This window comes from Pleuronectes platessa, chromosome 20, assembly GCF_947347685.1.
Source record: "Pleuronectes platessa chromosome 20, fPlePla1.1, whole genome shotgun sequence".
In the NCBI taxonomy this organism is placed as follows: Eukaryota; Metazoa; Chordata; class Actinopteri; order Pleuronectiformes; family Pleuronectidae; genus Pleuronectes; species Pleuronectes platessa.
The window spans coordinates 20,642,139-20,658,735 of record NC_070645.1 but is presented as its reverse complement, the minus strand read 5'-3'; the positions used below and the strand labels follow the sequence as shown (position 1 = coordinate 20,658,735).

The 16,597-nt window shown below is 44.2% G+C and overlaps 1 protein-coding gene across 14 annotated transcripts; it reads left to right on the top strand.

Moving 5' to 3' along the window:
• The first annotated feature begins 3,028 nt into the window (after positions 1–3,028).
• LOC128425972 (NACHT, LRR and PYD domains-containing protein 12) lies at positions 3,029–16,287 on the top strand. Of its 14 annotated transcripts, none has more exons than XM_053412810.1 (14): positions 3,029–3,113; positions 3,378–3,471; positions 4,517–4,651; positions 4,752–4,871; positions 4,972–5,091; positions 5,192–5,311; positions 7,006–7,220; positions 7,440–9,345; positions 9,881–10,054; positions 12,370–12,546; positions 12,920–13,093; positions 13,476–13,649; positions 14,036–14,212; positions 15,530–16,287. In XM_053412810.1, exons 3-14 carry the CDS (start codon positions 4,524–4,526, stop codon positions 15,561–15,563), a joined length of 3,519 nt encoding a protein of 1,172 aa, XP_053268785.1. In that variant the 5' UTR covers positions 3,029–3,113; positions 3,378–3,471; positions 4,517–4,523; the 3' UTR covers positions 15,564–16,287. The 14 variants fall into 14 exon arrangements, 13 of the variants coding, with proteins under 13 accessions (XP_053268785.1, XP_053268786.1, XP_053268787.1 ...); XM_053412811.1 differs by having other exon boundaries at positions 3,358–3,471; XM_053412812.1 differs by lacking the exon at positions 3,029–3,113 and adding an exon at positions 3,122–3,242.
• The last annotated feature ends 310 nt before the right edge of the window (positions 16,288–16,597 follow it).

Here is a 16,597-nt window from a genome sequence, read left to right as displayed (position 1 = left end):
AAGCTCTGGAAAGAATGTTCAGATTTGTATTTTATATTTTGTACTGTTTTGTATTTGTACATATTTTTATGAAACTTTACCTCATCGACTGTTATGGCACTGTCGTGTATATTCGTTAGAGTAGATCATGTTGGTACTTGCCATAAGCACAGAGACAGGACATTTATGATGCCTATCTTCTGGACTCTCAGACATTCTTGGAGAGTCCTCCAGGTGTTTATCTTATTTGCACTCTCACTTTTTGGGATGACTTTTGACTTAGGGAATTATCTCTGACCAGCTAATGGATGAGTTCAGAAGGAATGTTCTTGACCAGTGTGTCTACATGTTCGGACACAAAAACGTGCCCTTATTTAGTTAAACAGTTCATAGGGGACGTCATTTACCTGAAGTCAAAGGCGGAACCAACGTCCCTATATAAATGTGTGTAAGACCGCCGCACGTCAGATTTCACTATTTTGGCTTGTGAGTCTCCGGGTTTCTAGAGGCCCGTCTTGACTGTGAAACTTCTGTGTAATAAACTTTGTTATACTGAAGTACTTAGTCCTCGGCGTCCTTCCTTCATCATCAACAACTTCGACGACACCCTGCTGCTTGAAAGATACAGCAGCACATTTAATGTTTTATTAAAATGTATTTATATAAATCTGTGTGGTATCTTTCTGTATTTGACACGTTTAGGATTTTACTCATCAGGGGATGAAAAGCTTAAATACAGAACAGAGGAGGACTGCTCATGACTTTGGTGAACTTCTATCTTGTCCTCTAGCGCCACCTGCAGGTCCAAGCTTCCATTTATCCACTGAAATCTCTAAATGAATCTTGTCCTCTGGCTCCACCGTGTGGTCACTGGTTGTTCCAACACTTCCTGAGATCTTGTGATGTTCCTCTATGATCATGAACTTCACCCTCAGTGGAAACACTTGTTTCCTTCAGGAGACAGAATCACTCTTTTTTTTCTCCTCTTTCACTGGATCACTTCCTCCTTGACTTCCAGCCCTCGTCCTCTCACACTGATCATTGGTTCATCTCAACACAGAGAACACGTGACTCTCACTGATCGATGCAATCAGCTGCTTCTACTCTCGGTTCGTCACGTGTCACCGATGTTTCTTCTTTTCTCCGACACTTTTCTTTTCGACACATTTTCTTTGGACCACAAATAAAATTAAAATACTAGTTTAATTATTCTTTTATTCTGTTGTCAACTTTTGATTAACGAAACACAACTATGCACCTGGACGGACCCACAAATAATAAAGAGGCAACAAACTCTAGACCTGTGTGTGTGTGTGTGGCTTGATCTCTGCCATCCCTCCTTCATCCTGTGGACTCACCACTGCACAACCAGAGCAAACACACAGAGCAGGTTAGTGTAGACAACAAACTCACACACACAAAAACACAAAGAGCTCACACACAAAGGAGTTTGTTTTTTCACTGGTTCCTCACAGAATCCTTCATGGACCTTGTCGTGTTCTTTTATCCCAAATATGAGAAGAGCAGGTGTCTATTGGTTCAACAAGTTTTTATTAAGAAGCAATGAAAAGGTATGAAAAGGTTCAGCACAGCAATGAGCACCCAACACACTGCCCCGGCCCTCGAGCAGCACAGGGTCAAGAGTCGCGCAGAATGGACGGTGGTTGTAATATTTACAACAGCATGTGTAACAGGATTGGTCAATTACGAGGGGGGGGGGCGTGGTTTAGACTTGGTTCTTCCTTGATGGTGCTCAGGTGTAGTCCCAGCCTCTTGGCACTGGAATCAGGAAGTGATGAGGAGCCGCTCCCAGTTCAGCCCCTCCTTTCACAGTCACTGGGCAAATCTTCACATCATGACAGTTTGATTCTGTGTTTCATAAACAAGCCTCGACTCAGCTGACGCTTTGTGAGTCTTCAGTGAACATCTGCATTCTACACACTACACAACACCTTCCTACCTGCCCGTCAGAACCTGAGGCAGCTGCTTGAACTCTGTGTGATGTTGAATAAAGATAAGGAGTTATGCTTTAATATGAAAAGTTAAGATGAGAACAAGTTAGAGTCCAGTGTAGAGTATGTCACAGAGTTATCACACAACAGTCGACGGCTCTTATCAGACCTTTTATCAGGACAGGTGTGAGACTGAACAACAATGTGACGCACACACATTCTAACAACACTACGCAGCAAAGGTTATTAATAAATCATTTGTGTGAAGGACTTATATCTGAATCAAACTGTTCCTGCTCCCCCCCTCCTTTCTTTTATTGTTTAGAGTGAAGTTGCATAAACATCTTCACACAGACCAGCTAAAATGTAATATCCCAACAATCTCCACAGACACACACACAGACAGACACACATAGATTTCAGTCTTAACAACCTTGATGAAGCCGTGCTACACATTGAGGGACTGGTCTCTCTGAGTGGTGCTGGGTGGAGCAGCTTGATGGAATCTAATGAAGTGTGACCTCCACTGAGGGACCTGCTCTCGAACCTGCAGCGTGTGGTCCGTCCGAGTTCCTCTCCTCTTTGGTCCAGTCACACATGATGTGTGTGCTCCGGGTCCTGAAGTGAAGGTTGAGGACGACAACACAGTTCAGCACCATGATGAACACCAAATACCTGAGACACACACACACATACACACACATGATGTGTGTGTTCCGGGTCTTGAAGTGAAGGTTGAGGACGACCACACAGTTCAGCACCATGATGATCAAATACTTGAGACACACACACACATACACACAGACACACATGATGTATAAAGACGATGCAACAGAAAACAAACTACTTTATCCCTTGTATCTTAGATTGTTTGTCTTCATTAGGTGTGTGTGTGTGTGTGTGTGTGTGTGTGTGTGTGTGTGTGTTTGTTGTACAAAAATTTGAGGTTGGACGATAATTGGTGGAGCCCTTATTCACACCTTGTTCTCTATGAAGATATAAACAATAATATGTCATGTTTTTATGTGTGTGTCTCCTCCTCCTACTCCCCCCCCCCCCCCACAGAGCAACTGACATGTGATTTCTTGTAAATGCAGAGAGGACGAGGAAGTGAAACTTAATGTGTGGTCAGGCGCCATTTTAACAACACAACGCAGAGGGTGAGACAAAGTGCACAGTCCGGTGAGTGTTAACACAACAACATGTTGAATCTATCATTTCACTGTCACAGACTCAGAGTCAGTTTTCTACCTGTGGACTGTAGAGAGAAGAAGAGTCAGGACAAACTTCTGTCCTCACAAGTAGACACAAGTAAAGCAGGAAGTGTGTGTGTGTGTGTGTGTGTGTGTGTGTGTGTGCGTGCGAGTGTGTGTGTGTGCGTGTGTGTGTGTGCTTGTTTGTGTGTCTCCTCCCCCCCTCCTCACAGAGATATTATCTGATTTCCAGTGAATGCAGAGAGGAGGAGGAGCAGTAACTGAAGTTGAAGTCAGACTCCATTTTAACAACACAACGCAGAGGGTGAGACAAAGTGCACAGTCCGGTGAGTGTTAACACAACAACATGTTGTAATCTATCATTTCACTGTCAGAGACTCAGAGTCAGTTTTCTACCTGTGGACTCTGTAGAGAGAAGAAGAGTCAGGACAAACTTCTGTCCTCACAGGGACACAAGTAAAGCAGGAAGTGTGTGTTATGTTGTGTCGTGTCGTGTCGTGTCGTGTTGTGTTGTGTCGTGTCGTGTCGTGTTGTGTTGTGAGTCGATGGAGTCGGATCCTGTCTGCGTGTCATTTTAACTCTGGGTCCAGACTGTGAGCGTCTGGTGTTGAACTGAACTTGTTGACGAGTCGTTTCCATGATGTTTACATGAGTCTGATGAACGGGATTCAAACCAACACCCATTGACGTCATGTACTGGTTATCAGGATCTGATCAGAACACGAAGGGGTGGGGCCCATGCCTCTCCTTAGCCCCACCCCTTCTTTACCCCTGTAGCGGAGACGTGTCCTGTGGGGTCGAGTGGGTGGAGCCGAGGGGCGGGGCTCTACCTGTCCAAACCGGTCCTGACAGATAACTCACTTCAAACGGAGGGGGTACCCAGAATGCCTTGCGAGTCACCGGCCACCTGGGAGAGAGATCCGTTAATGTAGTATTTCCTCCATTAATAACAATTAAAAAATTACATTAATGACTGTAACATCTTAGTTTATTAATATTTCAATGTTTTATGGTCACTTATGTTTTTTTAAGAGTTCCAAACAACCCTAAAAAAACACTATCGTTAGCATACTAGCGCTAGCATGCTAACTAGATGACTATTGAGAATGTAACGGCTTCTTGAGACGCTGTCTCTAATCGCAGGGGAAGTTCCAACCACAACCCTGTGTGACACACACACACATACACACACAGAGTCACGTGATTTCCAGTAACTGCCGAACGGAGGCGGAGCTGCCAGTGAAAGTGAAAGTGTTCAGACTTAGTTTTATCTGTAAGGAGCAGAGGACACGTGAAGTCTGAGGCTGGTGAGTGTTCAGCTACATTTATATTATATGTGTGTGTTTGAGCTCTCACTGTTTCTCTTCTCAGACTGAAGATGAGTGGTTCTGAGGAGGAAGAGGACAGAGCAGAGTCTCCAGGGTCCAGCTGTCTGTCTCTGAAGAGTGACTGGTCCATGGGAAATCCTCCAGTCTTCAGTAATGAACCTGGACCCTCACACACAGAGTAAGAGACCTGCTACAAACATGTGAACCTCCAAACTGAATCCTCAGAGAATGAACCAGTGAATGATGTGTTCTGAATAAAAACATGTTTGTGTTTGCAGAGGTCAGGACCACAGACTGAGAGCAGAGTCTCCAGGGTTCAGCTGTGTGTCTCTGAAGAGTGACTGGTCCAAATATGAGCCTCCAAACTTCAGTAAAGAACCTGGACCCTCACACACAGAGTAAGAGACCTGCTACAAACATGTGAACCTCCAAACTGAATCCTCAGAGAATGAACCAGTGAATGATGTGTTCTGAATAAAAACATGTTTGTGTTTGCAGAGGTGAGGACCACAAACTGAGAGCAGAGTCTCCAGGGTCCAGCTGTCTGTCTCTGAAGAGTGACTGGTCCATGGGAAATCCTCCAGTCTTCAGTAATGAACCTGGACCCTCACACACAGAGTAAGAGACCTGCTACAAACATGTGAACCTCCAAACTGAATCCTCAGAGAATGAACCAGTGAATGATGTGTTCTGAATAAAAACATGTTTGTGTTTGCAGAGGTGAGGACCACAGACTGAGAGCAGAGTCTCCAGGGTTCAGCTGTGTGTCTCTGAAGAGTGACTGGTCCATGGGAAATCCTCCAGTCTTCAGTAATGAACCTGGACCCTCACACACAGAGTAAGAGACCTGCTACAAACATGTGAACCTGCAAACTCTCCACTTTCTCTCAGTGTTTATTTGGTGGAGGTCACTGCTTGTAGCTCTAAATATGTTTTTCATGTTGGTGTGTTGATGCTGACCACTGAGGTCACTTTGTTCTCGTAACATTATCTTAGAAGAAACCACATTAATTGTGGACAAAGGGGGACGGAGTAGCTGCAGGGCCCCAGCTGATCCAACAGAGGATCTTCAGCGACACAGGTGTAAGAATAGAAGATCTCAGGAGTCTGAGGCAACATCAACATTACTGAGTTTTAGTTTTAAACACATTAATGTTGCTATATTTCCACCTCACACATAAAGTAACAGACCACAAACCTTCAACCTCCAAACTGCTCTCTGTTTATTTAGTTGAGGTCACTGCTTGTAACAGGAGATGGGCTCTTAAACCAGGTGAAGAAGATTCTCTCATTAGAAACCAGGGGCCACACTCATCTTACTCTGTGGAGGTTAACAATGTAAATGAGGTGGAGTCATTCTGCATCGAGGTCTGACAGAGAAGCAAGTTGCACCATCCACTCATCTAAAGAAACCACCGTGAATCCCAGTGACCATAATAACTTCTCCCAGGTTTCTCTTTGAGGATCTTTAACGGACTCCAGTGTGTTTGTGGCTCAGCTCATTAGAATCTGCTCTGTTGAAGCTTCATGACATCATCCTTCTCTCTGTGGCCTCTGGGTCTGGTGCTGGTTTAGTTCTGCTGGACGTCACCACAGCGTTCCACACAGTCAGACATGTTTGTAAAACACCTGGAGGTGGAAGTTGGTCTTCATCGTCCAGTGTTGAGACGTTTCACTTCCTTAACGAGAGACAGAACCTTCTTTCATCCTCTGCTCCATCGATTGTTGTGACCATCAAGGTTCAATTCATGAACCACTTTTATTTTCTCTGTTCCTGAGACTTCTCTGCTCGATCCATCAAAAGTACAATCGTCTTTCTAACTTTAATGCAGACGACAGAGTTTTATCCTCCAGTTCCACCTGACGGCTGCAGCTTGCCCCAATACATTTTATTAACTGGCTTTATGATATCAAACCCTGGAGCTTTGTACAAGTCAATGAAAACAAAGTTCATTATATTTGACCCTCAAAGCACTTGAGACCCTTTACTCTGTGACACCCAGCAGCCAGAAGCCCCATGTTTTCAGGCTCTGTCCGTCCAGACCTTTCTTGTGAACGGGATATCTCAAGAACGCCCTGAGGGACTTTCTTCAAGTTTGGTACAAATGTTCTCTTAGACTCATTCACCAGATTTGAGAGGTCGAAGGTCACGGTGGCCTCACAAATCATGTTTGGCCTCTTGAACAGGACGTCCCAAGTCTGTTGTGAGGAAGTTCCTTCACATTTTGACCTCTTGTCACTTGGTCTTAAAGATGAACTATTTAGATTTCAATGGTCAAAGGTCACTGACCTCATGAGTCTGGAAACAATTGGCAGTATTTCTAGTTTTAACCTGTTTGTCTTGTGCTTCTTATGTCTCCATTATTAATCAGTTTAAATTTGCTTTATAAAAATATGAGTGGCCAACTTGTTACTCTGGAGTCTGCCTGACTTCAGATGCTTAACTGCAGTCAACTTGAAGCTGTCAATCAATCATGACAAAATGACAACCTGTGACTGTGACATGTGAGTGATCAGGACATGTCTTCACAGGGAGAGGAGGAGGAGTCATGTTTCTGAGGAGGAGCAGTCGTCCTACTGTGCTTCGTGTCAGGACGTCCTGAAGGATCCAGTCTCCACCAGCTGTGGACACTGGTTCTGCAGACAGTGCATCACCTCATACTGGGACCAGTCTGGTTCTTCAGGAGACTCCTCCTGTCCCCAGTGTGGACAAAGATCCAGAACAGGAGCTGGAGGTCAGACAGCCGGTCAGAGCAGCACTGTACATGTGTCTGCTGATGTCTTCACTTCTGACAACAGCACATGTGGTTTTATTTTGTTCCTTCATACAGCATCAACATTTAACATCGTTAGAAAAGCACAAAGTTAAAAAGCTTTTATTTTCTGTAGTTTTTCTGTATCTGATGAAAACAATCAGCAGATTCTCAGATTCTCTGTCTCTCACATTGTTTCTTGTCTTTCAACAGATCGTGGTCTGCAGGAGGTTTCAGATGAACATAAGCTCAGTGTGAGGAGGAGATGTGAACATGTGACTGAAGGAAGTGATGAAACAGGAAGTAGAACCCTCCTCAACAGGATCTACACTGAGCTCTACACCACAGAGGGACAGAGTGAAGAGGTTAATACTCAACATGAGGTGAGGCAGCTTGAGACGGCTTCCAAGAAGAAGATCCTCCAGGACACTCCCATCAAGGTCCACGACATCTTTAAAGCCTCCACTGACCAGCAGAGCAGCATCAGAGTCGTCCTGACCAACGGCGTCGCTGGCGTTGGAAAAACCTTCTCGGTGCAGAAGTTCGCTCTGGACTGGGCAGAGGGTTTAGAGAACCAGGATGTGGGTCTGCTGGCTGTGCTTTCGTTCAGGGAGCTGAACCTGGTGAAGGACCAGCAGCACAGTCTTCTCACGCTGCTCCATGTTTTCCATCCAGCGTTACAGAAGCTCACTGCAGAGACGCTCGCTGTCTGTAAACCTTTGTTCATCTTTGACGGCCTGGATGAAAGCAGACCTTCTCTGGACTTCAACCACAGGGAGCTTGTGTCTGAGGTCACACAGAGGTCATCAGTCAACGTGCTGCTGACAAACCTCATCCGGGGGAATCTGCTTCCCTCGGCTCTCGTCTGGATAACCTCCAGACCTGCGGCGGCCAATCAGATCCCTACTGCATGTGTTGACAGGGTCACAGAAGTACAAGGCTTCACTGAGGCCCAGAAGGAGGAGTACTTCAGGAGGAGATTCAGTGATGAAGAGCTGTGCAGCAGAATCATCTCACACATCAAGACGTCCAGGAGCCTCCACATCATGTGTCAAATCCCAGTCTTCTGCTGGATCAGTGCTACAGTTCTGGAGCACATGTTGACCACAGACCAGAGAGGAGAGCTGCCCAAGACCCTGACTGACCTGTACTCACACTTCCTGCTGGTTCAGACAAAGAGGAAGAACAACAAGTACGGTGAGGGACATGAGACGAGTCCACAGCAGCGGACGGAGGCTGACAGGGACGTTCTCCTGAAGCTGGGGAGGCTGGCACTTAAACATCTGGAGGAAGGAAACATCATGTTCTACCAAGAAGACCTGGAGCAGTGTGGTCTTAATGTCACAGAGGCCTCGGTGTACTCAGGGGTCTGTACTGAGATCTTCAGAAGAGAGTGTGTGATCTTCCAGAAATCAGTCTACTGCTTTGTTCATCTGAGCGTTCAGGAGTTTCTGGCTGCAGTCTACATGTTCCACTGTTACACCGAGAGGAACACAGAAGAACTCAACAACTTCTTGGGAACATATGGGGACACAGACAATACCTCCTCCCTGGATGACCTCCTGAAGAGAACCATGGAGAAATCCCTCAGCAGTACAAATGGTCATCTGGACCTGTTTGTTCGCTTCCTTCACGGCCTCAGTCTGGAGTCCAACCAGAGAGTCTTAGGAGGCCTGCTGGGTCGGACAGAGAACAATCCAAAGATCATCAAGAGAACCTTAGGAGACCTGCTGGGTCGGACAGGGAACAATCCAAAGATCATCAAGAGAGTCTTAGGAGGCCTGCTGGGTCGGACAGGAAACAATCCAAAGATCATCCAGAGAGTCATCAACAACCTGAAGGAGATGAAGAGTGATGACAGTTCTCCTGACAGAAGCATCAACATCTTCCACTGTCTGACTGAGATGAACGACCACTCAGTTCATCAGCAGATGAAACAGTTCCTGACGTCAGAGAACAAATCAAAGGAGAAACTCTCTGAGATCCACTGCTCAGCTCTGGCCTACATGCTGCAGATGTCAGAGGAGGTTCTGGATGAGTTGGACCTGAAGAAGTTCAAGACATCAGACCAGGGTCGACGGAGACTCATCCCAGCTGTGAGGAACTGCAGGAAGGCTAAGTGAGTCCAGACATGATCAATAACATGTTCAATCAGTGGAGATGAGTCGTTCTTCAAATACACTCAGTGTTAAATGATCCTCATTGTTTTGGGCAGCATGGTGCTGCAGTGGTCAACACTGTTAGTGCAGCCTTTCTGTGAGGAGGAGGTTCTCCTGGAGTCTGCAGGGTTTTCTCTGGGTTCTCCAGCTTCCTCCACAAACCATGAGACATGTAGATGGATATCTAATCAGTTTATCTTTGAGTCCAACTGGTCAAAATGTGAAGAAATCCCCGAAAGACAGACTTGAGACTTCAAGAGGCAATGCACATGTTGCGTGACCTTGACCTTTGACCTTTGATCCCCTGAATCGAATGAGTTCCTCTGTCAGTCTGAATGAACGCTTGAATTAAATCTGAAAGGATTCTCTTGAAGAGTTTTTAAAATGTTCATGAGGCAAAGAGGGGATTTAGCAGAGTGAGGGTCACATGATCACGTTTTGTATGAATGTTGTGTTTTCTGATTTTATTCTAACAGATATTATCTTTAATTACAGACTCAGTGGTTGTGAACTCTCAGAGACTCACTGGGAAGTCGTGGCCTCAGCTCTGAAGTCAGACCCCTCACATCTGAGAGAACTGGATCTGAGTAAGAACGAGCTGCTGGATTCAGGAGTGAAGCTGCTGTGTTCTGGACTGGAGAGTCCAAACTGTCGACTGGAGACTCTGAGGTCCTTAAATCCTTCTTCACTTTTCAGACTTTCTTTCTCATTGGGTCATTATTTATTTAAATTGTCTCAGTTCTGCTCTGCTCACTGTCCCTCAGTCATCTGTCACTCACCCAGCCTGTCAGTCACGTCCACCTCATCAACTCCATTCACCTGCACTCACCTGCTCCTGATCACTAAGAAAGTGTCAGTAAATAACATGTGGACTGAGGCCGAGCACTCGTCCTCCTCAGGTTTTCAGAATAAGACACATTCTTATTGAAACACGTTGGACAGTTGATAAGTATAGAAACAAACAGGAAGTGACTGTCAGGAGCCATCCCTACTTTAAACAGTGTTTAATTACACAAACCTGCTCAGTGACCAACACACAGAGAAGAAGCTGATGAATGAAACAATGGTCCAACATGTCTGATCTGATATTTATCTTCAGGGTCACAGACTGGACTGAGGTCAGCAGCATGTTGAGAGTCTGTTTTGACATGATGACGACCCACAACAACAGGAGGACACATTCTAATATTCATATTTCTTTATCCAGGTGTGAGGACTGCAGTCTGTCAGAGATCAGCTGTTCTTCTCTGGCTTCAGCTCTGAGGTCAAACCCCTCTCAGCTGAGAGAACTGGATCTGAGTAACAACAGGCTGAAGGACTCAGGAGTGAAGGAGCTGTGTGGTTTTCTACAGAGTCCAACCTGTCGCCTGGAGACTCTGAGGTCAGTTCACTGACCGACTTTGTAGATCTCATATCTATAAACAGCATTTATACACAATTTATAATTAAATTCTAATTTAACATAATTCCTCTTCATACATAACTTGAATTCATTCATTAATTAATACGTCACATTTTAAATATTCAGCTAGTTGTTAAAACACTGAGTTAAGTTCTGGATTTCCTAAACTGATCTTCAGGACAGAGACCGGGTCCAAATAATCTATTTGTACTGAATCAGGACTCGTTTTTAGTCCAACATGTCTGATTTCATATTTATCTCCATGTTATGAGTCTGTGCTCACATGGATATGTGTCTGTTATTTTCACACATGAACTCAGTTTAATTTACAGTTAAGTTTGAATCTTTATCCAGGTTGGAGGGCTGCAGTCTCTCAGAGATCAGCTGTTCTTCTCTGGCTTCAGCTCTGAGGTCAAACCCCTCTCATCTGAGAGAATTGGATCTGAGACACAACTACCTGCAGGACTCAGCAGTGAAGGAGCTGTGTGGTTTTCTACAGGGTCCAACCTGTCGACTGCAGAATCTGAGGTCAGTTTACTTACTGACTTTTGTAAATCTAATATCTATAAAACAGCATTTATACACAATTTATCAAATTTAATTCTAATTTAGCATAATTCCTCATCATACATAACTTTAATCCATTCATGCGTTATTTATGAATTTTGTCTTCTGATTTTATTCTAACAGATATTTTCTTTAATTACAGACTCGGTCTTTGTCGACTCTCAGAGACTCACTGTGAAGTCGTGGCCTCAGCTCTGAAGTCAGACCCCTCACATCTGAGAGAACTGGATCTGAGTGACAACAAGCTGCAGGACTCAGGAGTGAAGCTGCTGTGTTCTGGACTGGAGAGTCTAAACTGTCGACTGGAGACTCTGAGGTCCTTAAATCCTTCTTTACTTTGCAGAATTTCTTTCTTCTTGGGTCATTATTTATTTAAAGGACCCATCGTATGCCCATTTTACCACAGTTGATATGGTTCCTTGGGGTCTTAATGAAATGTCTGTAGCACATTTTGGTCAAAATACCTCAAGGATCATTTTAAACAGCACCCCTTTTACCCTGTCTAAAACAGCCCCCTGTTTTAGAACAGTGCCCCCTTGAGTGCCCCCTTCCCCCCTCCCCTCCTCCCTCCTTCACGAGATACAAGCGCCAAGATTTTTAGCTATCCATTACCTCTGTAGAAATATGGCTACTGGAGACGAAGATACAATCTTGCAACCATATTGTTTTGAACCAGAGTCAGGCGGGCCAAAGCCTGGCTGCGAGAGCCCCAGCTCCCCAGCACAGCCCCGCAGTGGGAGCTGGAGCTGGCGCAGCAGCAGCATCCTTAGCTCGCGAGCTAACGCTAGCCGGGGAGCCAGGCTCCACTGGCCCTCCCGAGCTAACGCGGCTCCCCGGCTAGCGTTAGCTTGGGAAGGCCTGTGGAGCCCGGTTCCCCGGCTAGCGTTAGCTCTGATATTCATCTTCAGGTCACAGACTGGACTGAGGTCAGCAGCATGTTGAGAGTCTGTGTTGACATGATGACGATCCACAACAGCAGGAGGACACATTCTAATATTCACATTTCTTTATCCAGGTTGAAGAACTGCAGTCTGTCAGAGATCAGCTGTTCTTCTCTGGCTTCAGCTCTGAGGTCAAACCCCTCTCATCTGAGAGAACTGGATCTGAGTGACAACAACGACCTGCAGGACTCAGGAGTGAAGGAGCTGTGTGGTTTTCTACAGAGTCCAACCTGTCGACTGGAGAATCTGAGGTCAGTTCACTGACTGACTTTTGTAGATCTATAAAACAGCAGTTATACACAATTTATCTAATTTAATTATAATTTAACATAATTCCTCTTCATACATAACTTGAATCCATTCATTAATTAATCTGTGAAATTTAAAATATTCAGCTACTTGTTAAAACACTGAGTTTAGTTCTGGATTTCCTAAACTGATCTGCAGGACAGAGACCGGGTCCAAATAATCTATTTGTACTGAATCAGGACTCGATTTTAGTCCAACATGTCTGATTTCATATTTATCTTCCATGTTATGAGTCTGTGCTGACATGAATATGTGTCTGTTATTTTCACACATGAACTCAGTTTAATTTACTGTTAAGTTTTATTCTTTATTCAGGTTGAAGGACTGCAGTCTGTCAGAGATCAGCTGTTCTTCTCTGGCTTCAGCTCTGAGGTCAAACCCCTCTCATCTGAGAGTACTGGATCTGAGTGACAACTACCTGCAGGACTCAGGAGTGAAGGAGCTGTGTGGTTTTCTACAGAGTCCAACCTGTCGACTGGAGACTCTGAGGTCAGACATCATGTTTTGATGTTAAAGGTTCAGTATGTAGAATATAGTGACAACTAGTGGTGAAGTGTCATGTTGCAGCAAAATATATCATTTGGAAATATTAAGTATGTAAATGTGACGTATTTATTTATGAAGTATTTAAATATAAAGTATGTACATATATAGTATGTAGACATAAAGTATTTAAATATGAAGACATTCACCTTCTCTAATCTCACATGGACTCAATCAGAAACTCTATATGGAGGCTGCAGGAAAAGTTCCAGAACAACTTGACTCAGACTTCAGGTCTGAAAACAGAGACAGTGATGTTTAGTCAAAGTCCTTTATTTTCACACATGCACTCAGTTTAATTTACAGTTAAGTTTTATTCTTTATCCAGGTTGAGGAACTGCAGTCTGTCAAAGAGCAGCTGTTCTTCTCTGGCTTCAGCTCTGAGGTCAAACCCCTCTCATCTGAAAGAACTGGATCTGACTAAAAACAGGCTGCAGGACTCAGGAGTGAAGGAGCTGTGTGGTTTTCTACAGAGTCCAACCTGTCAACTGGAGACTCTGAGGTCAGTTCACTGACTGACTTTTGTAGATCTCATATCTATAAAACAGTTTTATACACAATTGATCTCATTTAATTATAATTTAACGTAATTCCTCTTCATACATAACTTGAATTCATTAATGAATTAATCTGAGACGTTTTAAATATTCATCTAATTGTTAAAACACTAGTTCTGGATTCTAGTTCTGGATTTCCTAAACTGATCTGCAGGACAGAGACCGGGTCCAAATAATCTATTTATACTGAATCAGGACTCATTTTTAGTCCAACATGTCTGATTTCATATTTATCTTCCATTTTATGAGTCTGTGCTGACATGAATATGTGTCTGTTATTTTCACACTTGACCTCAGTTAAATTTACAGTTAAGTTTTATTCTTTATCCAGGTTGAGTCGCTGCAGACTGTCAGAGATCAGCTGTTCTTCTCTGGCTTCAGCTCTGAGGTCAAACCCCTTTCATCTGAGAGAACTGGATCTGAGTCTAAACAACAACCTGAAGGACTCAGCAGTGAAGGAGCTTCTTGATCTACAGCAGAGTTCAACCTGTCGACTGGAGACTCTGAGGTCAGTAGATGGTTGGAGTCAGTCCACGCTGCTTTCATCAGTATGTTACAAAACACAGTCAGTATCACAGATCCAGGGTCTGTGCTACCAAGCAGGATTTGTGGTTATCAGGTTAACTTCAGGTTTAGTTTTTTCAGTTCTACGAAGCTCGTCCACTTCTTAACCAGGTCAATCACCATGGTAACTTCTGATGAACAGCTAACCTGCTCGTGGTCACGTAATATATTTTTACCAGATGCCACCAGGGGGCGCTGTAACTTACACATTGACACGATCCAGATGTTTTACCAGCTGTTCTTCCTGCATTTAGCAGCTGTGACTGAGTTTCTTTTATTCTGGATCATGTGTTTTTTCTCCTCTGATTTTTATTATAGAACAGTTTGATCCTGGTTGTGAAATATGAGGCTCTGCTGTCAGTCAAACTGTCCATGTCTGTGATTGGTCATACACAGTAGACCCCGTCCCTTTTATGTGCACGCTCAGATCTCGATGAGGAAAACCTGAGTTAACTTAACGAGTTGATAACCAGCGTCATGTGACCACTTAGCCTGACTGTGTCTGTCAGGTTCAGTTGAGCTGATCTCAGAAAGATCTCCTGGACATGTTGAAGTGTCTTCATAGTTCAGGCCTCAGTGTTTCCTCAGTGAAGCTGTGAGAGGACAATGAGGACAGACGTCAGGATTGGATAGAGACACAGAGGGACAACAGTCGGACAATCAGACGAGCCACAAGCTGCTTGGGATCATGTGATTGAGTTGACGTGAAGACGACAGTTGTTGTTGTTTTCATGTGAACAGGAAGTGAAGCTGGACCACAGCTGACAGCCTCACACGAGGGACAGAGACGGTGTCGTCTTCATCTGATCTGAGACAGTTTGTCCTCTCACTTCATCAGTGAAGAACTGATCAGGTGGATCTTTGTCACAGCTCTGAGATCAGTGGGACTGAAGCCTCTCCTCATCACATGGTAACCAGGAGCTCTTTATACAGAGCAGAACCTCTGCTGAGGTCCATCTGTCTCCTCTGGTCCCAGTTTGTCAGAAGCAGATGTTCATCAACACACAGTGAAACATGGCTTCACCTGTAACAGCAGTAAATCCACCTCTCAGGTGTCCACTCTGCACTTTGACATGCAGAGGACACACACTGAGCTCTTAGTGTGTTCATTCCAACACGTGAACATGAAGCAGAGAGGAAGCTGCTCCACCTCTGAACAGGACTGAAGTCCCTGCTGCTCTTTCTACTGGATGAGCTGCATCACTGACTCACAGCTGATGAAGTGAGTCTCTGTGACACTGATGTCTTCTTCTCTCAACAGGTGGTGGGGGAGATCTTCGACGAGCAGAGTGTGAAGAGGACAGTGTGTGTGGACGGAGGCTGAGATGTGTCCTGAGGATCCATACAAATGTCAAACTAATAATTTATTAGCACTTAAACATCTTTTTTTTGAAGAAATTGTACTTTATGATTCTTGTTGTTCTGGGTTTGATCCCTCATGGTTAATGCACTTATTGTAAGTTGCTTTGGATAAAGGCGTCAGGTAAATGAAATGTAATGTAAAGGCAGAGTGGAGACAGAGCTCCAGAGGAATCAGAGGAGGTGGTTGTAATATGTAACTTTACCACTAGATGGCCCTCCACACCGATTGTGTTTATTCATGTGTGTAGAACCACATTCTGTGTATATGTTTGTTTATGATCTTAAAGTTCCTGGATTCACGTCACAAATTGATTTAGTTCAACACAAAGTTCAACACAATCAAATCCCTTTGAGTTTAAAATCAGAGTTTTGTCTTTGACACAAAAGATCAAAACTCTGGACTTAAAAATGGGACGTTTTCATTTCTGCATCAGGTGCAGAGCGGTGGTGGCTTTTCTACTTTTGACCCACAGGTGGCGCTGCAGTATAACAGCAGCACATCCCAGTCAAAGCCTTTATATTCAGTCTATGAGTCAAACACATGGATCATTTCCTCTGTGACAAACCAGATGTAACGAGAAGAAAAACATCTCAGAGAGAAAAGTTCTGTTTCTACTTGTCTCTGCTTTAATGCTCAATAAACATCCTTCCACCGACTTCACTGGAATCATGACTCAGCTTTTCTTTCCTCTTCAAACAAACTGGTGGAAACATCTCGTCCTTGGTGCAGGTAAAAGAACAAAATCACCAGTTTGACATAATGGAAACCAGCAGAAGAAAAGTGAATAAGACATTTACAGTATGAAGAAGAGTCGATGAAGAGCAGAGCATCTTTAAGTCTCTGAGGAAACTGTTTAATAAACATTTTACCATATTTAATAGAAAACTGACCCGATGACGTTTTATACAAAAGTAGATGAAGATTCTTGTTGTACGTTCTCGACCACCACCTCAGAACAACCACCAG

Coding starts and splice junctions, on each gene's coding strand:
- LOC128425972 (XM_053412807.1), top strand. CDS start 4,030: ATGCCTTGCGAGTCACCGGCCACCTGGGAGAGAGATCCGTTAAT. Junction 10,055..12,369: donor TGTCGACTGGAGACTCTGAG/GTCCTTAAATCC, acceptor TTCTTTATCCAG/GTTGAAGAACTGCAGTCTGT. Junction 12,547..12,919: donor TGTCGACTGGAGAATCTGAG/GTCAGTTCACTG, acceptor TTCTTTATTCAG/GTTGAAGGACTGCAGTCTGT.